This window comes from Oncorhynchus mykiss, chromosome 12 (genome assembly GCF_013265735.2).
Source record: "Oncorhynchus mykiss isolate Arlee chromosome 12, USDA_OmykA_1.1, whole genome shotgun sequence".
NCBI lineage: Eukaryota > Metazoa > Chordata > Actinopteri > Salmoniformes > Salmonidae > Oncorhynchus > Oncorhynchus mykiss.
This window is the reverse complement of record NC_048576.1, coordinates 38,081,340-38,107,021: the sequence shown is the minus strand read 5'-3', so window position 1 is coordinate 38,107,021 and position 25,682 is coordinate 38,081,340. Positions and strand designations below refer to the sequence as shown.

At 40.4% G+C, this 25,682-nt stretch overlaps 2 protein-coding genes across 2 annotated transcripts; one reads left to right on the top strand and one right to left on the bottom strand.

Moving 5' to 3' along the window:
* The first annotated feature begins 2,847 nt into the window (after positions 1 to 2,847).
* LOC110537557 lies at positions 2,848 to 10,042 on the top strand. The gene is made up of 5 exons (XM_021623685.2): positions 2,848 to 3,002; positions 7,190 to 7,308; positions 7,433 to 7,490; positions 7,740 to 7,822; positions 8,000 to 10,042. The coding sequence occupies exons 1-5, from the start codon at positions 2,863 to 2,865 to the stop codon at positions 8,182 to 8,184; spliced, it is 585 nt and encodes a 194-aa protein (XP_021479360.2). The 5' UTR covers positions 2,848 to 2,862; the 3' UTR covers positions 8,185 to 10,042.
* On the bottom strand, positions 8,678 to 18,002 carry derl2 (derlin 2). The gene is made up of 7 exons (XM_021623684.2): positions 17,780 to 18,002; positions 15,028 to 15,093; positions 14,779 to 14,852; positions 14,467 to 14,560; positions 13,598 to 13,793; positions 13,366 to 13,456; positions 8,678 to 10,042 (listed from the first exon to the last, which is right to left on the bottom strand). Exons 1-7 carry the CDS (start codon positions 17,870 to 17,872, stop codon positions 9,937 to 9,939), a joined length of 720 nt encoding a protein of 239 aa, XP_021479359.1. The 5' UTR covers positions 17,873 to 18,002; the 3' UTR covers positions 8,678 to 9,936.
* Positions 18,003 to 25,682: the final 7,680 nt, after the last annotated feature.

Below are 25,682 nucleotides of genomic sequence, written 5' to 3'. Positions count from 1 at the left end.
TTTGTGGGCACTATGGTGTTGAACGCTGAGCTGTAGTCAATGAACAGCGTTCTCACATAGGTGTTCCTTTTGTCCAGGTGGGAAAGGGCAGTGTGAAGTGCGATTTATCTATGGATCTGTTGGTATGCGAATTGGAGTGGGTCTGGGGTTTTGGGATAATGGTGTTAATGTGAGCCATGATCAGCCTTTCAAAGCACTTCATGGCTACCGACGTGAGTGCTAGGTAGGTTACCTTCGCATTCTTGCTTGCCTCAAATCGAGCATAAAAGGCTTGTCTGTTAGGCTCGCGTCACCGGGTAGCTCATGGCTATGGTTCCCTTTGTAGCCCATAATAGTTTGCAAGCCCTGCCACATCCGACGAGCATCAGAGCCGGTGTAGTAGGATTCAATCTTAGTCCTGTATTGACGCTTTGCCTGTTTGATGGTTCGTCTGAGGGCATAGCAGGATTTCTTCGAAGTGTCCGGATTAGTGTCCCACTCTTTGAAAGCGGCAGCTGTAGCCTTTAGCTCGGTGCTGATGTTGCCTGTGGCTTCTGGTTGGGATATGTACGTACGGTCACTGTGGGGACAACTGAGGTGGTATACTCCTCATTGCCATTGGATGAATCACAGAACACATTCCAGTCTGTGCTATCAAAACAGTCCTGTAGCGTAGCATCCGCATCATCTGACCACTTCCATATTGAGTGAGTCACTGGTACATACTGGTTCAGTTTTTGTTTGTAAGCAGGAATCAAGAGGATAGGATTATGGTCAGATTTGCCAAATGAAGGGCAAGGGAGAGCTTTGTATGCGTCCCTGTGTGTAGAAAAAGGTGGTCTAGAGTTTTTTCCCCCCCCCCTGGTTGCACATGTGACATGCTTGTAGAAATGAGGTCAAACAGATTTAAGTTTGCCTGCATTAACGTCCCCGGGCCTCTAGGAGCGCCGCTTCTGGATGAGCATTTTCTTGTTTGGTTATGGCCTTATACAGCTCGTTGCGTGCAGTCATAGTTCCAGATTTGGTTTGTGGTGGTGAATAGACGGCTACAAATAATATAGATAAGAACTCTCTTGGTAGATAGTGTGGTCTACAGCTTATCATCAGGTACTCTACCTCAGGCAAGCAATACCTTGAGACTTCTTTAATATTCAACATCGTACACCAGCAGTTATTGACAAACAAACACACAGCCCCGCCCCTCGTCTTACAAACGTAGCTGCTCTGTCCTGCCGATGCACGAAAAACCCAGCCAGCTCTATATTATCGGTGTCATCGTTCAGCCACGACTCTGTGATACATTACAGTTTTTAATGTCCTGTTGGTAGGGTAGTCTTGGCCGTAGATCATTGAGTTTGTTTTCCTTTACGTCAGACTCATTAATTAAAAAATCTTTGTCCACTTCGAGGTGAGTAATCTGTGTTCTGATGTCTAGAAGCTGTTTTCGGACATAAGAGATGGTAGCAGCAACTTTATGTACAAAAACAGTTACAAACAATGTGAAAAAACAAACAAAATAGCACAGTTGGTTAGTAGCCTGTAAAATGGCAGCCATCCCCTCCAGCGCCATTTTCACCCTTTTTTTTTATATATAGTGTGCTTTCTGAATCCTTCATAGCAACTAGCTAACAAATCAGATCATATTGACAACCATTCTCTTGATGACCCTACCTTAGTGGATCCATAAATTGATTCTATTAATTGACTATAGCTCAGCATTCAGTGCCTCTTCAACCTCAGGAGACTGAAGAAATTTGTCTTGTCACCTAAAACCCTCACAAACTTTTATAGATGCATAATTGAGAGCATCTGGTCGGACTGTATCACCGCCTGGTATGGCAACTGCACCACCCACAACTGTAATGCTCTCCAGAGGGTGTTGTGGTCTGCACATCGCATCACCAGGGGCAAACTACATGCCCTCCAGGACACCTACAGCACCCAATGTCACAAGAAGGCCAAAAGAATGATCAAGGACAACAACCACCGAGCCACTGCATATTCACCCCGCTACCATCCAGAAATCAAGGTCAGTACAAGTGCATCAAAGCTGGGACCGAGGGACTGTTAAACAGGCATCACTAACACAGAGAGGCTGCTGGCTACATACAGACTTGAAATCATTGGCCACTTTAGTAAATGGATCACTAGTCACTTTAATAATGCCACTTTAATAATGTTTACATATCTTGCATCACTCATCTCATGCGTATGTACTGTATTTTATACCATCCATTGCATCTTGCCTATGCCGCTCTGTCATTGCGCATCCATGTATTTATATGTATATATTCTTATTTCATTCCTTTACTTAGATTTGTGTGTATTGGGTAGTTGTGAAATTGTTAGATTACATTTTAGATATTGCTGCACTGTCAGAATTAAAGCACAAGCAATAACATCTGCTAACCATGTGTATGTGACCAATACAATATGATTTGATTTGATTAGTTGACCGTTAGTTGACTCTGTGGCTCATGGTCAAACTGATGATCAATGCCGTGGAACGAGTCATCGGCATGGGGATCTCTATTGACAAATGATACATCTGAGTATGTTGGCAAGAACGATAATAAGTCAACAAAAAAACTGCAGCTTGTAAATGGTCAAAGACCTCCATGTTATTGGACTGATCAAACCAGAGACAGGCTATCAGACAGCTTCTGTGCATATCTTACTCCCAGCTGAAAAAAACACATTTGAGTTTGACTATTCCGATTCGCAACTTTCCAACACGAGGTTGCAGCAGCATTGCTTAATAACCACGGCACATGGTAGACCTTATCGGTCCTTTTATTCATTTTCCCTTTATCACACACACACACACACTGCATGCAGCAGAGTGATGGGTGTGGGTAGTTCCTTTAATATGACTGAGAGGAAATGAGTTGGCTGAAGCCTCAGACCTCAGAAGTGAATCATGGTCCCATAAGAGTCTCCCTATCTTCTGTACACAGTTTAGAACTAAGAATATCATTGACCCACACAATCCTAATTTTCAGCTGTTCGACTTTCCTTGTAAGGTAAGGCATGTGCCATCTATTTGAGAGGTGTATTCTATTGTCATAAGAACAAAGAAATACTTCATTGTCAGCAAAATATTTTCTTCTAGGCTATGGCGTACTATAAAACTGTGCTGACCATAGAACCTAATTGTTCAATAAATGCAATAGGTGATATTGTTATTGTTTGATTATAGTGTTGAAAAAATAACTATATGTTAATTTATAAGAATAACCATAACCTATGGAGGCAGGTTGGGGGTTTATTTTGTATGATAATTACTGTTGGTAATGGTAGTTTACTACCATAAAGGTCTTATTTATCATTTATGTATTTATTATTCATTTAAAATAGAATAAATAAATAACAATTTAACAGCAGCCTACTCTGCAACACCTTTAAAATTGTGAATACATCATCTCTCTCTCAGACTAGAACTTCTTAGAAAAAGTACATTGCCGGAAGTTATTTAGTTCTATAAAAAGGTATGCAGCTGTGAAAGGATGTTGTGCATGTTGTCTGATAAACATCGGCCATTTACATCAAACTCTGGTCACAGAGATAAGTGTGAATTAGTACCATTTACCAGCTGTGTCTGTGGCAAACACAGTACATGGGAAATGTATGAACTTAACTTTCATTACAGCTAAGAAATAAATGTAGTATTAGGTGCATGTAAAGGTGCTCAGGATTGAGCGTGACTGTCAAAAAAACAGAAGAATGAGATTTATTATGTAAAAATCAAATACTTTTCCCCTTTAGTTTAGTACAAATTGTCTACACCGTTTTTATTGATCAATTATAGAGATAAAACAGTCTGCTTCAATGGAAAACAATGACAGTAATAAGTGGCATGTCAACACTGCTCTTATACAGTGTAGGCTAAAATAACCACAAGACTTGGCCAGTTCAGAAATGAGGAAGTGACATTTCATGGAGAAAAGGCAGAAATGCAGAACTATGTTGATGTAGGTGCCCATCAGTTATTTAGTTGTATTAGGTCGTTCCACAAAGACATGCTAAAGCAGAAACGTTTTAGTATCTTGACATTTCCCACCCGTGCACCCTCTGTGACTTCTAGCAAGATTTAACCCACTTCAACCTAACATTTCACCAAGTTTGTAACGTCATAGTTATTTTGTTGATTTGACAGTCATTTCTGAAGATTTTTCTTTATTTCATGAGATTAGTGATTCGTTTACGTCTGTCCCTCATTTTAAGATTAATCCTGTTATGTGAGCTGAACTCTAATTTTAATATAGTGCAACTAATCCTTTTTCAAATATGTTTTGCAAAAGAAACATTGAGCATCTACAGTGCATTTGCATTCCCTTTTTCCAAATGGTGTCACGTTACAGCCTTATTCTAAAATGGATTTAAAAAAAGTTTTTCCTCATCAATCTACACACAATACACCATAATGACAAGCGTAAACAGGTTTTTCGATTAATTTATTTTTTAAATACCTTATTTACATAAGTATTCAGACCCTTTGCTAGGAGACTTTAAATTGAGCTCAGGTGCGTTCTGTTTCCATTGATCATCCTTAGGAGGTTTCTACAACTTGGAGTCCACCTGTGGTAAATGCAATTGATTGTAAATGATTTGGAAAGGCACACACCTGTCAATATAAAAGGTCCCACAGTTGACAGTGCATTTCAGGCAAAAACCAAGTCATGAGGTCGAAGGAATTGTCCGTAGAGGTCCGAGACAGGATTGTGTCGAGATACAGATCTAGGAAAGGGTACAAAAAAAATTCTGCAGCATTGAGTGGCCCAGCCAGAACCGGACTTGAACCCTGAAAATAGCTGTGCAGCGGCGCTCTCCATCCAACCTGACAGAGCTTGAGAGGATCTACAGAGAAGAATGTGAGAAACTCCCCAGATACAGGTGTGCCAAGCTTGTAGCGTCATACCCAAGAAGACTCGAGGCTCTAATTGCTGCTAAATGTGCTTCAACAAAGTACTGAGTAAAGCGTCTGAATAATTACAGTTGGACTCGGAAGTTTACATACACTTAGGTTGTAGTCATTAAAACTTGCTTTTCAACCATTCCACAAATGTATTGGTAACAAACTGTAGTTTTGGCAAGTCGGTTAGTTTTGGCAAGTCATTTTTACAACAATTGTTTACAGACAGATTATTTCACTTAATCACAATTCCAGTGGGTCAGAAGTTAACATACACTAAGTTGACTGTGCCTTTAAACAGCTTGGAAAATTCCAGAAAATTATGTAATGTCTTTAGAAGCTTCTGATAGGCCTTGAAATACATCCACAGGCACAGGTACAACAAATATGTCAAATTGCCTATCTTCAAACTCAGTGCGTCTTTGCTTGACATCATGGGAAAATCAAAAGACCTCAGAAAAACATTGTAGACCTCCACAAGTCTGGTTCATCCTTGGGAGCAATTTCCAAATGCCTGATGGTGCCACGTTCATCTGTACAAACAATAGTACGCAAGTATAAACACCATGGGACCACGCAGCCGTCATACAGCTCAGGAAGGAGACGCGTTCGGTCTCCTAGAGACGAATGTACTTTGGTGCGAAAAGTGTAAATCAATCCCAGAACAACAGCAAAGGACCTTGTGAAGATGCTGGAGGAAACAGGTACAAAATATCTATATCCACAGTAAAACGAGTCCTATATCGACATAACCTGAAAGTCCGCTCAGCAAGGAAGAAGCCACTGCTTCAAAACCGCCATAAAAAAGTTAGACTACGGTTTGTAACTGCACATTGGAACAAAGATCATACTTTTTGGAGAAATGTCCTCTGGTCTGATGAAACAAAAATAGAACTGTTTGGCCATAATGACCATTGCTATGTTTGGAGGAAAAAGGGGGAATCTTGCAAGCCAAAGAACACCATCCCAACCGTGAAGCACAGGGGTGGCAGCATCATGTTGTGGGGGTGCTTTGCTGCAAGAGGGACTGGTGCACTTCACAAAATAGATGGCATCATGAAGCAGGAAAATTGTGTATATATTGAAGAAACATCTCAAGACATCAGTCAGGAAGTTAAAGCTTGGTCGCAAATGGGTCTTCCAAATGGACAACGACCCCAAGCCTACTTCCAATGTTGTGGCAAAATGGCTTAAGGACAACAAAGTCAAGGTATTGGAGTGGCCATCACAAAGCCCTGACCTCAATCCTATGGAAAATGTGTGGGCAGAACTGAAAGATCATGTGCGAGCAAGGAGGCCTACAAACCTGATTCAGTTACATCAGCTCTGTCAGGAGGAATGGGCCAAGATTCATCCAACTTATTGCGGGAATCCTGTGGAAGACTGCCCGAAACATTTGACCCAAGTTAAACAATTTAAAGGCAGTGTTACCAAATACTAATTGAGTGTACATAAACTTCTGACCCACTGGGAATGTGATGAAAGAAATGAAAGCTGAAATAAATCACTCTCTATTATTATTCTGACATTTCACATTCTTTAAATAAAGTGGTGATCCTAACTGACCTAAGACAGGGAATGTTTATTAGGATTAAGTGTCAGGAATTGTGAAAAACTGAGTTTAAATATATTTGGCTAAGGTGTATGTAAACTTCCGACTTCAACTGTAGGTAAATGTGATATTTACATTTTTTATATTGAATTTTGGATTGAAATTTCAAAACAGTTTTTGCTTTATCATTATGGAGTGTTGTGTACTTTTTAGAATAATTTTAGAATAAGACTGTAATGTAACAAAATGTGGAAAAAGTCAAGGGGTCTGAATATTTTTCGAATGCACTGTAATAGTCCATTCACATTAAACGCAAGTAACCTGGTTTTACTCTTTATGGCCATTTTCTGGTGTTTTGTGGTGGGAAACTGAGCACGTCGAGCATAACACATCAACCCTGTTACCCATAGACAGGCTAGACATTATTTATTTATTCTTTGTGTAGCTTGCATTCAATTGCCACTCCCTGTTGCACACAACAAGCTTTGATTCCCCATCACAAGGGGCTTGATGGCTGATTTAACATGAAATTGTCAACCCTGTTACAGTCAAACCTGTTATTTTATTTGGCACTTAGGGAAATGTGTTGTTTTATGAAGTTGAACATGTTAAAATTATGTGCAATCAAACATTTCTTTTTTAACAAGTTATACCTCTTTCAAGAAGCCATTTCTATGGAATTTTGTGAGAGGTCATCATCAACTACTTACATGTATATTTGGGCTCTTTTGTGCACTGTGGACTAGATCACTCATGGAACCTTTACGGCATCTCTTCTGGCTGTGGGTGGTTCTTGGAATGATTTTTGTTTCCATGGTAATAGGTCTCATCTTCTTTCTTATCAACAAGTGTATTTCCAAGAAAGGTAAGTATTTTCAATTACACCATTACATCAGAAGCATTATTGTGAGCGTTACAGATCCATTTATCTCTACTTATATGAACTGTCTTTTCAAAGTATTGTATCAGCTGTCTTATCTTTTCTACAGCTGCTGAACAATACAATACAAATACACCAAGTCACACTACGCCTCAGTATTATGCCCAGTAAGTCTCTTGCACTATTTTCAGCTGATGTAACCTACATTTCTATTGACACTTATAGTGGTTGAATTTGTTGCCTCATCATTCATTATCACAATTAAAACCACAAGTTTGGTCCTCTATTCCTCAAACCTTTGATTCAATTTATGCGAGTTGTTTTAAGCATTCTTAGTAGTCCAGGGAAGGGAGGGGTTTTGTAAAAAGTATTTTCCAAAGTGGAGATCTAATTTCTCCGGTTTTTCCCCCATCCAGGAGCAGCAAATATCATCTCAAAGATCTGGAGGATGATTTGCCTCCTTTACCACCCAGGACTCAGTTTCTCACATCCTGTCCCAGTAAGCATCAGATTTAATTCAATAAGCCTTGAAATGCAATCATAAGCACACATTGGGAGTAATATTACACAAGGATAAGCTGTTGTGTTGAAACATTCACAATAGGAACCTTTTAAGCCCACACAGTAACAACAACGTCAGCCTCAACTGTCAATAATGTGCGTCTTTGCTTTCCAGAGACTGAAAGCTATGAGAACCTTGTAGGGCTACCTGACTATGTGAAAGTAGATGACAATGCCCCTCCTCCACCGTACCATCACACAGAGACACTAGTGTGTAAGGACAATGACAGCCTTCCAGAGGACTACGATGACATCGGAGCAGACTGCCAGATCGAGGAGGACTATGATGATCTGGGATAAAGCCAGAGGCAACGGAGACTATACTAAAGACACTGTTGTGGTACATATGTAATGTATACTCCTACTAGCCAAAAATAGATGTTCTGCAGAAATACGACTATCCCTTAGCTGATACGGCTTCATGTTTAAATAATTTATTTGGTAATGCTTTACCAGTTTGCATAAGACTAAAGTATAGTTTTCTGGTATTTACCAAAAAGATCTCTTTTAACAATGGACAATTTCTTACTTAAGAATTCAACACAATTTAATTGTGTTTCAGGGTATACTATGTAACTGAAACTATTAGGCTGTAGTTAGCAGAAAAAAATAAAGCTGTGTAGTTTCAATTGAATATTGAACATAATATAATGGTGCACAGAAAATTAACAATCTTAGTGATTACCTAGTACCATATGATTGTCAATGGTGCTGGTTTTGCTAACTTTTTAAATCCCATAGACCAAACCAGTTGTATCAGGAATCAACACAAGTGAAGTGGTATATTTAATCATTTTACTCAGTCTTTACATCTAAGTAGTAACCTCCGAGGCTTGCTGAGTTTACAAACCAGCATACAGTTGTTAAAACCCTGTAGTTCTAGGAATCATCGATGTTAGATTGTGTTTACAACTGTGTACTTATGCTCTTAGCTCACTATGGATCATGAAGCAGCAGACCTTGCCATGTTTTATGAAACCAATAACTGTAAAAGGTTTCCAACAGATCGGATATAGAGTGTAAGAATAGAAATGGGTGAAAAAGGTGACTTTCCTTGTCCACCAGTGAAAACTTAATTTTGCAAAGTTAAAGATTAGATCCTCTGGTTATTGACAATGAAACAAACAATAGGCATTTCAAAATCTGTATTGATTAAAATACAAATGGAAATCTATAAGCCCTGCCATAAAGGTAAAGAACTGCAAAAAAGTGAAGCGTATACTACTTACTGTATGTAACCGAAACTTTAAAAAAAAGAGAAGCCGTTTAGTTTCAATTTGAATACTGAAGGGTTTGTTGCAGGGGTTTCAAAATGGCTAGTCTTGTCGAGCCTAGAAGCCTGGCATGCAACACAATGGTCGGTCAAATTGACTTCCCCTTCCCTCCACACTGCAATGAGGGCAGTACTATAGAGTAACGTATGCTTGTTTGATTTGTCCACAGTACATGTTTTCTACAGTTGCAATAAACAATGTAAGTTACGTAAGCGTTCTCACATTGTTGATCCTAGTGCATCCAAGCACTCTTTTGGTACTGGAATCAAATGACTGAATACATTTCTAATTTCATTATGGAACTCCTTACAGAAAAACTTGCTTCAACTGATGCAACACTGCAGAAAATTTACAAAGAAAATATATCCAGCATTATCTACATATGCCACACGTTTATTCTTTTTAAAAAGTAAAAGAAAACACTCAATCTGAATTCATTCATTCAGATTTTTTCCACTGTTTCCCATCATTTGACAATATTGTTGAGCCTCATTTTTTCCCCACAGAGATAAAGCCAAATCTCAACGCAACCAAAGGTTAACCATCAAAAGTCACTTCCTGTTACGTCCACTCATGTGGTCTTAAAGTGACAGTCTGGCTTATTGAACAGTTTGAGGGAGATGCAAGTCACACAACAATCTCCGAAAAGCTCTGGTTGGAGATTGGCGTTTTCCATCCAGAACTAGAGAAACAAGTCGGAAAAAAAGACCAAGTTTGTCCCTCGGTCTCTCACTGAGGAAAGGTCCATTATAAAGTGATCCTGTGGTGGGGGGCTAGATTAACCCCCGAGGCGCTGTCCCTCTCCCCAGGCGAACCCCCCCGGACGCTCTTCGGGAAGAGGGTTGTAGTTGGCATCCTCCTCTGGAGTGTCAAACAGCATCTTACTGTGAGAGAGAGAATTACAGAGACAGGTAAAGGATCTACATACAGTGCATTTGCGAAAATATTCAGACCCCTCAACTTTTTCCACATTTTGTTATGTTGCAGCCTTACTCTAAAATTGATTAAATTGTTTTCCCTCATCAGTCCACACACACACACACACTACCCCATAATGACAAAGCAAAAAGTATATATATATTTTTATAAAAAAAACATACCTTATTTACATAAGTATTCAGACTCTTTGCTAAGCGACTCGAAATTAAGCTCAGGTGCATCCTGTTTCCATTGAGCATCCTTGAGATGTTTCTACAACTTGGAGTCCATCTGTGGTAAATTCAATTGATTGGACATGATACGGAAAGGCACACACCTGTCAATATAAAAAAGGTCCCACGGATGACAGTGCATGTCAGAGCAAAAACCAAGCCATGAGGTCGAAGGAATTGTCCGTAGACCTCCAAGACAGGATTATGTCGAGACACAGATCCGGGGAAGGGTACCAAAACATTTCTGCAGCATTGAAGGTCCCTAAGAACACAGTGGCCTCCATCATTCTTAAATGGAATTAGTTTGCGACCACCAAGACTCTTCCAAGAGCTGGCTGCCCAGCCAAACTGAGATATCGGGGGAGAAGGGCCTTGGTCAGGGAGGTGACTGTGGAGAAGGGAGAACCTTTCAGAAGAACAACCATCTCTGCAGCACTCCACCAATCAGGCCTTTATGGTAGAGTGGCCAGACGGAAGCCACTCCTCAGTAAAATGCACATGACAGCCGGCTTGGAGTTTGCCAAATGGCACCTAAAGACTCTCAGACCACGAGAAACAAGATTCTCTGGTCTGATGAAAACAAAATTGAACTCCTTGCACACAGCCAAGACAACGCAGGAGTGGTTTCGGGACAAGTCTCTGAATGATCCAGAAAGAGCCTGGACTTGAACAATTCTGGAGAGAACTAAAAATAGCTGTGCAGCGACACTCCCCATCCAACCTAACAGAGCTTTAGAGAATCTGCATAGAAAAATGTGAGAAACTCCCCAAATACAAGTGTGCCAAGCTTATATCGTAATACCAAAGAATCTTTGAGGCTGTAATCGCTGCCAAAGGTGCTTCAAAGTACTGAGTAAAGGGTCTGAATACTTATGTAAATGGTTATTTCTTATTTGTTTTGCACAAAAATCTAAACCTGTTTTTGCTTCGTCATTATGGGTTATTGTATGTAGATTGATGAGAAAAACAAAACAATTCAATCAATTTTAGAATAAGGCTGTAACAAAACATGTAAAAAGTCAAGGGGTCTGAATACTTTCCAAATGCACTGTATACCAAACAAAACAGTGCAAAATGCTTAAGATGCATACATACAGTTGAAGTCAGAAGTTTACATACACCTTAGCCAAATACATTTAAAGTCAGCTTTTCACAATTCCTGACATTTAATCCCAGTAAAAATTCTGTCTTGGGTCAGTTAGGATCACCACTTTATTTTAAGAATGTGAAATGTCAGAATAATAGTAGAGAGAAATATTTATTTCAGCTTTTATTTCTTTCATCACATTCCCAGTGGGTCAGAAGTTTACATACACTCAATTAGTATTTGGTAACACTGCCTTTAAAATTGTTTAACTTGGGTCAAACATTTTGTGTAGCCTTCCACAAGCTTCCCACAATAAGTAGAGTGAATTTTGGCCCATTCCTCTTGACAGAGCTGGTGTAACTGAGTCAGGTGTGCTCACACACACACTTTTTCAGTTCTGCCCACAAATTTTCTATGGGATTGAGGTCAGGGCTTTGTGAAGGCGACACCAATACCTTGACTTTGTTGTCCTTAAGCCATTTTGCCACAACTTTGGAAGTGTGCTTGGGGTCATTGTCCATTTGGAAGACCTATTTGCGACCAAGCTTTAACTTCCTGACTGATGTCTTGAGATGTTGCTTCAATATATCCACATCCTTTTCCTGCCTCATAATGCCATCTATTTTGTGAAGTGCACCAGTCCCTCCTGCAGCAAAGCACACCCACAACATGATGCTGCCACCCCCGTGCTTCATGGTTGGGATGGTGTTCTTCGGCTTGCAAACTTCCATTTTTCCTTCAAACATAACAATGGTCATGATGGCCAAACAGTTCTATTTTTGTTTCATCAGACCAGAGGACATTTCTTCAAAAAGTACAATATTTGTCCCCATGTGCAGTTGCAAACTGTAGTCTGGCTTTATGGCGGTTTTGGAGCAGTGGCTTCTTCCTTGCTGAGCGGCCTTTCAGGTTATGTTAACATAGGACTCGTTTTACTGTGGATATAGATATTTTGTACCTGTTTCCTCCAGCATCTTCACAAGGTCCTTTGCGGTTGTTCTGGGATTGATTTGCACTTTTCACACCAAAGTACGTTCATCTCTAGGAGACAGAACGAGTCTCCTTCCTGAGCGGTATGACGGCTGCGTGGTCCCATGGTGTTTAAACTTGCGTACTATTGTTTGTACAGATGAACTTGGTACCTTCAGGCATTTGGAAATTGCTCCCAAGGATGAACCAGACTTGTGGAGGTCTACAATTTTTATTCTGAGGTCTTGGCTGATTTCCCCATGATGTCAAGCAAAGAGGCACTGAGTTTGAAGGTAGGCCTTGAAATACCTCACAGGTAAACCTCCAATTGACTCAAATGATGTTCAAAAGCTTCTAAAGCCATGACATCATTTTCTGGAATTTTCCAAGCTCTTTGAAGGCACAGTCAACTTAGTGTATGTAAACTTCTGACCCACTGGAATTGTGATACGGTGAATTATAATTTAAATAATCTGTCTAAACAATTGTTGGAAAAATTACTTGTGTCATACACAAAGTAGATGTCCTAACTGACTTGCCAAAACTAGTTTCTCAACAAGAAATTTGTGGAGTGGTTGAAAAACGAGTTTTAATGACTCCAACCTAAGTGTATGTAAACTTCCAACTTCAACTGTACAAACATTCTTTACTCATCTGATAAATGGATGGTATATTTATACTTTTATTAAGAGTTATTGATGTGCCCTTCCTTTTCTGGAATAATACCAATCAGCATAGACAACATTGTCACGACCACTCGCAAGGACAGCATACCTTCAGAACACCATGTCAAAACATTGGTTACAACATTGTTAATGTTGGCAATTTCCATATATTAGTAACTATTGTTAACTCTGTATCAAGCTTACTGCTATTTGTTTGTGCCCCCCATCTCTCCAGCAACATCACCATCTCTCAGCAGACTCATGGGGTAAACACTGCAGTTTCTATCATAAGACAAATTCATTATTGGACTGTACTAGAACCATACCAAACTTACAGAAAAAACGGAGTCTTGAGCCATCTGCCACCACCTGGCTGGTTTGGGAACACATCTTCCAGAAAGAAGTACACATGACCCACAGCGATACCTTAGGGAAGGGAACACAGCATTGACCCGACTAGTCACCACTCCTCAATGGTCAATAAGGCAACAACATTTTTGATCTTCAAGTCCTTAATAACATTGATGCATTACAGAAATGTGCTATGGTGGTTAGAGCGACTGGTACCTAGTAAATCCACAATGATGGAGTTGCCCAGCAGCAGAGAGAATCCCATGAGCACCCAAGGTAGAAAGGGTGCCTGAAAGTTCAGCAGGCCAAAGAAGTTCATGCGAACGTTGGGGTTACGCCTGCTCCACACGTACACCAGCATGATGGTGAAGGCTTGGCCCAAGAACACCAGACTCACAAAGGTGCCAAATATCTTTGTGCTTACTGAGAAAAAAAAGTGATTGGTGGATTGAATTGTGGCATACAGCATTATTCAAGTTGATTTACCCTAACTTAGGAAAGGGGATACCTAGTCAGTTGCACAACTGAATGCATTCAACCAAGATGTGTATTCTGCATTTAACCCAACCCCTCTGAATCAGAGCGGTGCGGGGGGCTGACTTAACTGACGTCGGCGGCATAAGGGTCGATTTCCCCCCCTTGTCGGCTCGAGGATTCGAACCATCGACCATTCGGTTACTGGTGCAAAGCTCTTAACCTCTAGGCTACCTGTCGCCAACTGCAGACAATCAACCAATTGATTCTCAGGTTTGACAACTAGCCTAACAATCAATAAATAAATAAATAAATAAATAAAAAATTTAAAAAAAATATATATATATATATATATATATATATATATATTCAGGTGGCAAGGAATGTGACTTGCGTAAGAGCTTCTCATTAAGGCACCTGTGGATAGCATAGGCCTACATATTTCCTGTACACACATACAACATTATACAACAGCAGGCCTTAGTAAGAGCTCAATCAGAAGCTTGCTAAGAATGTCAAATACAGGTACATTAAGTCTATGTGGTGCTGAACATGTCTCGACTCCTGCGGTATCAACTAAGACCATGAAAGTAACAGTGTTACAAGGATACAGTCATCAGAAGGCCACCGAAGAGGAACATAAAGACAAAGTCAGCGGTGCGGCCCCTGAAAGAGCCCTCCTCCAGCATACGACAGTATCGGTACCTGGAAGCCAACGGTTAAGGTAATCTGGCAAGGGCAAAGCAAATACTAAACCTATAATTCACTATGATTAGACAGTTGTCATGATTAAAAATAAATTAAACATGGCTCGCCTTGTTCAAGTATTTTATGAGTCGCATAGTGCTTCCAATCAAAGGGACACAAAATATACATTTCACAAGTACACTCAGGGCAAGACATGTGCAACAGAAAAAGGATACAAAAAAATCATATTGAAAAGGAAGTTGAAGCCAACTGGACCAAAAAATAGAAAGTTGGTTATGAGTCTCCATACCTACAAGACAGAACAGAGAAATCCGTCAACCTTGCATCTCCATTTTTTTGTAACTGCTACGCTTATACACAGCAGGCCTAAGATTAAAAACTCTAAAATAAATGTTTTGATTTAATTACATTTTTATTTTTTAAATATTTGTATATCATACAAATGACAAATTGCATGTACTCACCTGATAATTCCTTAGTATCAAATCAGGATTGAAGTATAGTTGGAAAGGTGTGATGAGTTCTAATTGCTGAGGGTGAGAGCAAAGAAAGTGTCTTCATTAGAATCAATAGTTCACCTGTTCTACCTGATGATTCATCTTTTGCCAGAAAACGCTAAGTCAAGTCTTGACAGTCTTTTAAACAGCAGCTAACAAACTGCAACTCTTTAACTAAGGTAAACGGTAGCTTTCGAAAACCCTTCTCTCCGTGTGGTTTTCAGCGGTTATCGTCGCCCACGGCAGGCCGTGTGACCTACAGTTCCGACGCTGTGTTTTAACGTCCATAATCATCGCTTGCGAAACGGGTTTTCGAAACACATGGTCCTCATCTTTGACTGGGGCAGCAGGGTAGCCTAGTGGTTAGAGCGTTGGGGTAGTAATGTATTTTTTTACCTTTATTTAACTAGGCAAGTCAGTTAAGAACAAATTCGCATTTTCAATGACTGCCTAGGAACAGTGCCTGTTCAGAGGCAGAACAACAGATTTTTACCTTGTCATCTCGGGGATTTGATCTTGCAACTTTTCGGTTACTAGTCCACCACTAACCATCAGGCTACCCTGCCGCCTCAAGAACAAGGCAGTTAACCCATTGTTCCTAGGCCGTCATTGAAAATAAGAATTTGTTCTTAACTGACTTGCCTAGTTAAATAAAGGTAAAATAAATAAAATAAATCTTTCATATCAGCGAGAAAGAATCTTTCAAATAAAAAAGATACAGCAATGTTCTCTCTCCGTGGGGAAGCACAAGATGGGGAAAACTAGAAAGTTGAAGTTCTGTTAGTTAACACTATCAACATTTCCATTTACTGTGGTAATTGTGATCGAATCAACACAATAGCCACTTTCAATGCAACATACTGAAACAAAACAAACTATGCAAGAGACTTTGTTGTAGGCACAACACAAATGCATCCAACAAGTTTGTAGAGTCACAAGCTCGATGTGCTAGAAATATGGGACCAAATACTAAACTTTTGACTACTTTAACATACGTAAGTGAATTTGTCCCTATACTTTTTGGTCTATGAACAGAAAATGCTGTAATTTTGAAACAGTTCAACCGATATGGATGAAATTACCCTCAAATGAAAGCTGACAGTCTGCACTTTAATCCAAAGAGTTTGAATACAGAGCCAAAATAAAAATTGTCATTGTCCCAATACTTTTGAAGCTCATTATATATGATTTGGCATGGCACACTGTCTTAAGAGCTATTGAAGATTGAAAGCAAACATTGTATAAATACATTTATTTTTAACAACCTGAATATATCATTTTCCATACAGTGGTGTAGAGTACTTACAAAAAAAAGTATCTTTACATATCTGTACATTACGCTTTATATTTGGCAACTTTTACTTCACTACATTCCTAAAGAAAGTAATGTACTTTTTATTCCATACATTTTCCCTGAAACACAAAAGTACTCATCACACATTGAATGCTTAGCAGGACATGAAAATAGTCAAATTTACACACTTATCAAGAGAACATCCCTGGTCATCCCTACTGCATCTGATCTGGCAGAATCACTAAATACAAATGCTTAATTTGTAAATGATGTCTAAGTGTTGGAGTGTGCACCTGGCTATACGTTTAAAAAAAAAAAGTGCCTTCTGGTTTGCTCAATATAAGGAATTTGAAATGATTTGATACTTAAGTATATTTAGAAATTGCATTTACTTATGATACTTAAGTATATTTAAAACCCAAATACTTTTGCTCAAGTAAGTCATTTTCTATTAAGGCATCTTTACTTTCACTCAAGTATGGCAATTGGGTACTTTTCCACCTAAGAACTAGTTAAAATAATCGAAAATAGCAGCCTAGAGCCTGATTAAACAGTCCACTAGGAGGAGAGATCTGACTTGCCTATTAGCATGGATGTCTTGCTAGCTAGTTCAAAACAACTGGGAACTCAGAAAAATAGATACATTTTTATTTTAAAATGTAAGATTTATTGAACTCGGAAAGTCTTATTTACAATGACCGCCTACCCCGGCCAAACCTGGACGACGATTGGCTAATTGTGCACCGCCCTAAAGGACTCCCAACCACGGCCGGATGGATTCGAACCAGGAAATGTAGCGACCCCTCTTGCACTGAGATGCAGTGCCTTAGACCGCTGTGCCACTCGTGAGCCATTCAAATCATTATGTTAGTGATATTCAGGTCGGTAATTATAGAAAGACGCCCGAGTTTGTGTCGGAATTCCGAGTTGAATATCATTAAAAAAAGATCTCTATCGGAGCTCTTTTTTCGCGAGTTCCCAGTTGTTTTGAACGCACAGAAGTCCGAGACCTTCGAGTTCCCAGTTGTTTTGATTGCGGCAGTAAACCGCACAAAAAACAGCAATGTAAACGTTACGAGATGCACTTGTGCTCACAGATAATCATACATTGAGAAGTTTCGCTACCAGCTGCATAGTCAATTTAGCTAGCTACTGACCATTGCAAACATTTGGTCAATTCGATCAAGGTCGGTGACAGCCCAACTACAGTCAATAACAATTATGTGGCGACACAAACACAGCTGTCTAGCACTCTAGCTAATTGATGTGCACTACCGTACTGTCTTTGGCACTTCTGTTTTGTCAGAGACGCGCTAGCTAAAGCAGCAAGCTAGTGAGTTAGCAGACTGACATCCACGGCTAAACGCCTAACCCTGTCTCAATTGCCGACAAGAACATGTTTCAGATTAAATTCTACTATCTTACCACGGCAGCGGTGGTGAGGACGCAGGCAGTTGTGTATGCCCGAGTTACAACAGGAATCTGTAAATATTCCTGCTGAAAAGTCTGGTAAGCCATTTTGGACTAACTGAAGGCTTCCGGCACATTCTTGACACGTCATCACATGGTGAGAAAATGCCGCGTTCAAAACAACTGGGAACTCGTCAAATCATGACGTCACTGACCTTCAGTTCGGAAATTCGGAGCTCTAGAAAGAGGCCTGAGTTCCCGAGTTAGAATTCCGAGTTGGGTGACCGTTCAAATAGATTTTTCCGAGTCGGAGCTCGTTTTTTTTCCGAGAGTGAAGTTGTTTTGAACTCTCGGAAGTCGGAGATATCCAAGTTGTTTTGAACGCGGCTTAAAGGGGAGTTGCTGTGAGTTTTTATGATCTGTCATTGGTTTGTCAGTCCACGTTCTTTTTGTGTGAGCCAATGGTGTGAGCGAACCACAAACCTGTCAATCACATAGTCGATGAAACGATGGCATTTTTTGATTGGTCCGCGTATGCCTCTAAAGCAAATAGGATGAAGGGGAGTGAGGTTTTGACAAGATGGGAACGGATTTTCATCCGTCACGAGGTTAGATACAGTATTTCAAATATATTCAGTATGTCAACAAAGTTAACATACATTGCGTTGTCCCGTAATCACCTTTAATCTACATGTTATACTTATATTTTGTGTGTGTGTTTTCTTCAATATGGCAATGAATAAGGGCAGATAACTGCGCATATTACTTTATTTATGAAGTATTCCACTAAATGAAAGAACTTGACCAATGACAGCTGACAGTATTTACTCTTCCATCCCCGTTACATCTTCCTCACTTTGAAGTCTGGGGTGTACACCATGTGATTTTATTTGCCATATGCCTTTTTCAACACCCTTTTTCACCCTTTCTCTCCGTGTCCTTTCATTATATTTCCTCGCAACATCCACCAGGTGGGCCTTTTCCTCACTTGTTCCTTACTCTATTCTGTTCTAGCTCTGAGCAGCTCTTTTACTTTGTTCTTCTCCAACATCTCTCTTTCCTCTCCTGACTCTCCCTGACTCTCTTAGCACTTCTAATTTCCATACCTTCACAATGATGCATCTGAAAGAGAAATCCCATGTAAGACAGTGATCTGCGATATTATTATTACTCATTCTCTAGCATGAAGTCAATTTAATCTATTGAATCCTAAGTATGACACTTAATTGACATTCCTGAACCTCAGGACATTCTGCAGCTGGTACAGCTTTATTTCTGGCTCCTTCATCCCCTTCTCGATTTCGCTCTTCTCTTTTGCCCACTTCTCTTCTTTCTTCCTTTGCATTCTCTCCATTTCACTATTCTTTCTCTCCCACTCCCTGTAAACTCCCATCACTTCCTCTTGTCCATGCAGGAACAGAATCTTAATCTTCTCTCTTTCCAGAGCCTCTATCGCTCTCTCCTCTCTCAGCTCAATTATCCACTCCTCTGTTGCATGCATGCTACTCTTAGGATGGATTGCACCAACAAGGATTAACTCTTAAAAAGGTTTATCTATTAATCTTGTTGCAGCTAACTTTAAACCTAGTTTAAAATTAATCCTAGTCAAATATAATCCTTCTAAACAAAGTTTAATTTTGACTTTAAACCAAGATAAAATGTAATCTTGTTGCTCCATTATTATAAAGTCAAATATACATTTTGTTTAAGGATTAAATCTGAACTGCCACTGGAGGAGGTTACAATTAACCACATTTTCAGTGTGTTTACAATTTTAGCTCTGTGCCTTATCATGTTTGTAAAATTCAACCAGCCAGCAAACTAATTTGACAACAAAGTGCAATTAATTACATAATTTAGCCCGAAGTGAAAACTCACTGACCAGTGCATGTTTATTTCCATAGAATTCGAACATGTTGCTATGGGGAATCCATTATGACATGTGTCACAAATCATAGTTTAGTGATTTAACTTTAGATTAACTAATACAGGTTTAAAATTAAGTGGTGCAACACATCTGATTAATTATAAACCTATATTTACAAAATCTAGATTAGGTCTAATCAAAAATGAATTACAATTTGGTGCAACCCACCCACAATCTCCTCCTCCTTCATCCATCTTTTACCCTGTTAATCCCAGAGGTTTCGTAGGCCAGCCTTGGACCATCTCCCCTGTCCTCCTTTCAGGCTACTTGGGTCTGATTCCTCTCCTTGGCCTGCTTTGGACAAAGCTGACTTCAAACCATGCCGTATGAGGTTCCTTCCATTCTTCTCTCGCACCTTCTCCACCCTTTTCATTTTCAGCAAACAGCCTTTTGTCCACTGTCACCTTCCCTTACTTAGCCAATGACATTGTGTTCTCCATCTTCACATTTGCTATCTTGACCTCCATATAAGTCCTCTCACTGTCAACTGCGTTTATTTTCAGCTAACTTAACATGTGTAAATATTTGTTTGACAATGACAAGATTCAACAACTGAGGCATAAACTGAACAAATCCACAGACATGTGACTAACATAAATTGAATAATGTGTCCCTGAACAAAGGGGGGTCAAAATCAAAAGTAACAGTCAGTATCTGGTGTGGCCACCAGCTGCATTAAGTACTGCAGTGCATCTCCTCCTCATGGACTGCACCAGATTTGCCAGTTCTTCCTGTGAGATGGTACCCAACTCTTCCACAATGGCACCTGCAAGTTCCCGGACATTTCTGGGGGGAATGGAGCTAGCACTCACCCTCCGATCCAACAGGTCCCAGACGTGATCAATGGGATTGAGATCAGGGCTCTTCGCTGGCCATGGCAGAACACTGACATTTCTGTCTTGCAGGAAATCATGCACAGAAAGAGCAGTATGGCTAGTGGCATTGCCATGCTGGAGGGTCATGTCAGGATGAGCCTGCAGGAAGGGTACCACATGAGGGAGGAGGATGTCTTCCCTGTAACTCACAGCTTTGAGATTGCCTGCAAGGACAACAAGCTCAGTCCGATGATGCTGTGACACACCGCCCCTGACCATGACGGACCCTCCACCTCCAAATCGATCCCGTTCCAGAGTACAGGCCTCGGTGTAATGCTCATTCCTTCGACGATAAACGCAAATCCGACCATCACCCCTGGTGAGACAAAACCGTGACTTGTCAGTGAAGAGCACTTTTTGCCTGTCCTGTCTGGTCTGCAACGGTGAGTTTGTTGCTGGTGATGTCTGGTGAGGACCTTCCTTACAACAGGCCTACAAGCCCTCAGTCCAGCCTCTCTCAGCCTATTGCGGACAGTCTGAGCACTGATGGAGGGATTGTGCGTTCCTGGTGTAACTCGGGCAGTTGTTGTTGCCATCCTGTACCTGTCCCGCAGGTGTGATGTACCTTAAAAAATGATTTGTCAATCATCTATTCCTTTGTCGCAATAAAGAAAGTTCTAAAGAAGAAAAATACACCCCTGTCGAACAGATCTTTAGAAAGTGTATCCTATATCTGCCGTTTCCATAAGACATGTCACAATTATTTTTTGTGATGTTGTCTACTTTGATGCTACAGTGCATTCGGAAAGTATTCAGACCCCTTCTATTTTTCCACATTTTGTTATGTTACAGCCTTATTCTAAAATTGTTTCAATAAATGATAATGATAGAGTGAAAAACGTTTTTTTTTGTTTTAATGTTTTGCAAATGTATATAAATAATATTTTTTACGTTTTCAGACCCTTTGCTATGTGACTCGAAATTGAACTCAGCTGCATCCTGTTTCCATTGATCATCCTTGAGATGTTTCTACAACTTGATTGGAGCCCACCTGTGGTAAATCCAATTGATTGGATATGATTTGGAAAGTCACAAACCTGTCTATATGAGATCCCATCCATAGATTATATAAAATAACATGTAGAGGGAGGGCATAGTGGTAGAAGCCAAAAGGCTGTTCAGTAAGAATGTTGTGATTGTGGAAGGGGGGACACAGTGCAGCACTTGGTGGATTTCAGGTGCAGAAAGAGACTAGAGAGACCCAAATATATAAAATCCTGCATAATGTCTCTTATGAACACCGGTGTGCCACAGGGCTGTGTGCTGAGCCCCCTCCTGTACTACCTCTTCACCTACGACACGGATCCAACACCATCGTCAAGTTTGCAGACGACGCCACGGTGGTAGGTCTGATAAGTGACAATGACTGTCAGCCTACAGGGAGGAGGTCAAGCACCTGGCTGCATGGTGCACTGACAACAACATGGCCCTTAATGCAAAGAAAACCAAGGAGATCATTGTGGATTACAGGAAGTCTAAAGGCTGCAGCCACGCCCCACTTCTCATTGATGGCACTGAGGTGGAGTGTGTGCCCAGCTTCAAATTCCGGGTTGTTTACATCTCCGATGATCTCTCCTGGACCCTCAACACCTCAACCCTGGTCAAAATGGTGCAGCAGCGCCTGCACTTTTTGAGGAGGCTGAAGAAGGCCCTCCTGTATCCCAAGATCCTGGTGAACTTTTACCGCTGCACAGTCGAAAGCATTCTGACTAACTGCGCCACAGTGTGGTTTGGCGGATGCACCGTGGCCGACCGGAAGACCCTGTAATCGGTGGTGAAAACCTCCCAACACATCACTGGTGCCCAGCTCCCTGCCATCATAGACCTCCAGCGCAAGCGGTGTCTGCGTAGGGTGCGCGGCATCATCAGGGACCCTTCACATCCATGCCACAAACTGTTTGCCCTCCTACCATCAGGCAGGCGGTACAGCTTCCCGTACTAGAAGGCTCAAGAATTTTTTTTCCCCAGCTACTGTAACCCTGCTGAACTCTGTGACACGGTACTAGCTATATCCACCCGCCCACCGCTTAGTAATGCCTCTCAGGGACCTTGTTGCACTACTGTCTTTGCACTCTTCACGGTACTACTGGACTACTGGACTTAAGGACATTATTCAGTTGTACATGTACATGTCTACCTCGGCAACCTCATTGCTGCTTTCCCTGCATTTCAGTTGCATGCCTTCTTGCACTTTCAATTTACCTTCATTGCACATTTAGACTTGCCATTTGTACTTACCATTTGCCTTCATTGCATATTTATACATCCCACTTAATAACATACATTGTTCTTAATTATTTTACTTGTACATTTTTTTGTACTCTTATTTGCACTTCTGGTTAGATGCTAACGGCATTTCGTTGTACTGTACTTGAATCTAATCTAAATCTAATCTTATGCAGAGGCTGCAAGGCAGATTGGTGGAACTATTAGGCAGAATGATGGAGATAATAGGGTTACTCTAAGTAAGCATATCACGATAAGGTCTACACCAGTTGTATTCGGCACATGTGACAAATACAATTTGATTTGATTTACTGCTGGAATAAGTGGACCTACTGTAGGACATGTTGCTTATGTTGGTCTAGACACGGATACGAGACCTGCTCAGAAGTCTTGCGCACACAAATCTGTTGTTTCAAAGCACACCTTAATAGTTAATCAGATTGACTTTATAACCTTCATTGGAAAGGTTATCAACCTGGCTGTGTTTGTGGAAAGAAGAACTGCCAAGTTGAAGATCATTGTGGAAGCAGCAACAGAGTTTTTAGGAGTAACAGATGTTACTGTCGCCATGATTGTTGATATGTTGACCCCTAATCATACTAATGATGGAATGTCTCAGTATGATCATAATTAGAGTTATGGTTTTTGTTATCCTTCAGTGGAATGCCAGAAGCCTTATTGCTGACGGTCAGGAGTTTAAGAAGTATGTAATAGATTTAGATGTGATATGTGTTCAAGAAACATGGCTTAGACCACACCTTGATTTTATTATTCCTGGTTATTGTTCAATCAGATATGATAGATCAATTGGACAGGGTGGTGGTTGTGCTACGTTCATAAGAGAAGGTCTTGTATATCTTAATATAACTGTCTCATCTGAATATTAATGTAATATTAAGTTACACAGATTTTACAATCCTTGTCATCAACCATCTGTAGTGATGTTTGATGAAATATAAGGAGAATTGCGCTCTAGAAAGATATAGTGTGGCAACTTTAATACACATAATAGTTTATGGGGATGCTAATGGTACTATCTTGGAAGATATGATGGAAACAAGAGCATTAGCATGTCTTAACAATGAATGTGGTACAAGAGTTGATGTTGTTCGAGGGATTACATCCTGCCTGGACCTCACAATGGCTTCTGTGTGAATGGAATGGAATTAATGATTTTACTGTTGGAAGTGATCATTTCCCTATTTCGTGTACCATGAACTTTAATGTTACTATTCCAGGTTGGACCAGTCAGAAGACGGGGCTTTCATGAAGCAGACTGGGAAATGTTTGGTGATCATTGCTTAAAAATGTGTTGGACAGTTGTCTTTAGAAAGGCCGGTTGATGTATGTGCTGCCTCTGTGACCTCTCTGATTTTGAGTGCTGCAAATGTATATGTACCAGTGAGTAAAGTAGGTGAGAAAAGGAAGGGGGTTCCATGGTGGACTGAAGAGTGCACTACGGCTATTCCAGAAAGAAATAGGGCTTACAGTGTGTTGCGTAAAAATATGACTACTGAGAATCTACTTGATTTCCAAAGGAAGAGAGCTTTAGTATGTAGGGTCATTAAGTCTGTAATAGAGAAATGCATGGAGACAGTTCTGCTCTACAATAGGCAGGGGTACTGAGCTGGGGGATGTATGCTCTTTATTGAAGAAGATGACTGGAAGAAGCAAGTTCACTCGAATTCCAGTTTTGGTTGTGGGTCAAAAAAATGGCCTTAGCTGATAAAGAAAAAGCTGACTTGTTGGGGAAGACATTTGCTAGGGTACATAGTGGGGTTACTTTGGATAAAGTCTGAAGTTTACAAACACCTTAGCCAAATACATTTAAACTCAGTTTTTCACAATTCCTGACATTTAATCCTAGTAAACATTCCCTGTCTTAGGTCAGTTAGGATCACCACTTTCTTTTAAGAATGTGAAATGTCAGAATAATAGTAGAGATAATTATTTCTTTCAGCTTTTATTTCTTTCATCACATTCCCAGTGGGTCAGAAGTTTATGGACACTCAATTCATATTTGGTAACACTGCCTTTAAATTGTTTAACTTGGGTAAAACGGTTCGGGTAGCCTTCCACAAGCTTCCGACAAAAAGTTGGGTGAATTTTGGCCCATTTCTCGTGACAGAGCGGATGTAACTAAGTCGGGTTTGTAGGCCTCCTTGCTCGCACATGCTTTTTCAGTTCTGGCCACAAATTTTCTATAGCATTGAGGTCAGGACTTTGTGATGGCCACTCCAATACCTTGACTTTGTTGTCCTTAAGCCATTTTGCCACAACTTTGGATGTATGCTTGGGGTCATTGTCCATTTGGAAGACCCATTTGCAACCAAGTTTTAACTTCCTGACTGATGTCTTGAGATGTTGCTTCAACATATCCACATCACTTTCCTACCTCATGATGCCATCTGTTTTGTGAAATGCCTCCTGCAGCAAAGCACCCCCACAACATGATGCTGCCACCCCTGTGCTTCACGGTTGGGATGGTGTTCTTCGGCTTGCAAGCCTCCCCCTTTTTCCTCCAAACATAACGATGGTCATTATGCTCAAACAGTTCTATTTTTGTTTCATCAGATCAAAGGACATGTCTCCAAAAAATATGATCTTTCTTTTGATTTTCCTATGATGTCAAGCAAACAGGCACTGAGTTTGAAGGTAGGCCTTGAAATACCTCCACAGGTACACCTCCAATTGACTCAAATGATGTCAGTGAAAGTCATGACATCATTTTCTGGAATTTTCCAAGCTGTTTAAAGGCACAGTCAACTTAGTGTATTTAAACTTCTGACCCACTGGAATTGTGATACAGTGAAATAATCTGTCTGTAAACAATTGTTGGAAAAATGACTTGTGTTGTGCACAAAGTACATGTCTTAACCGACTTGCCAAA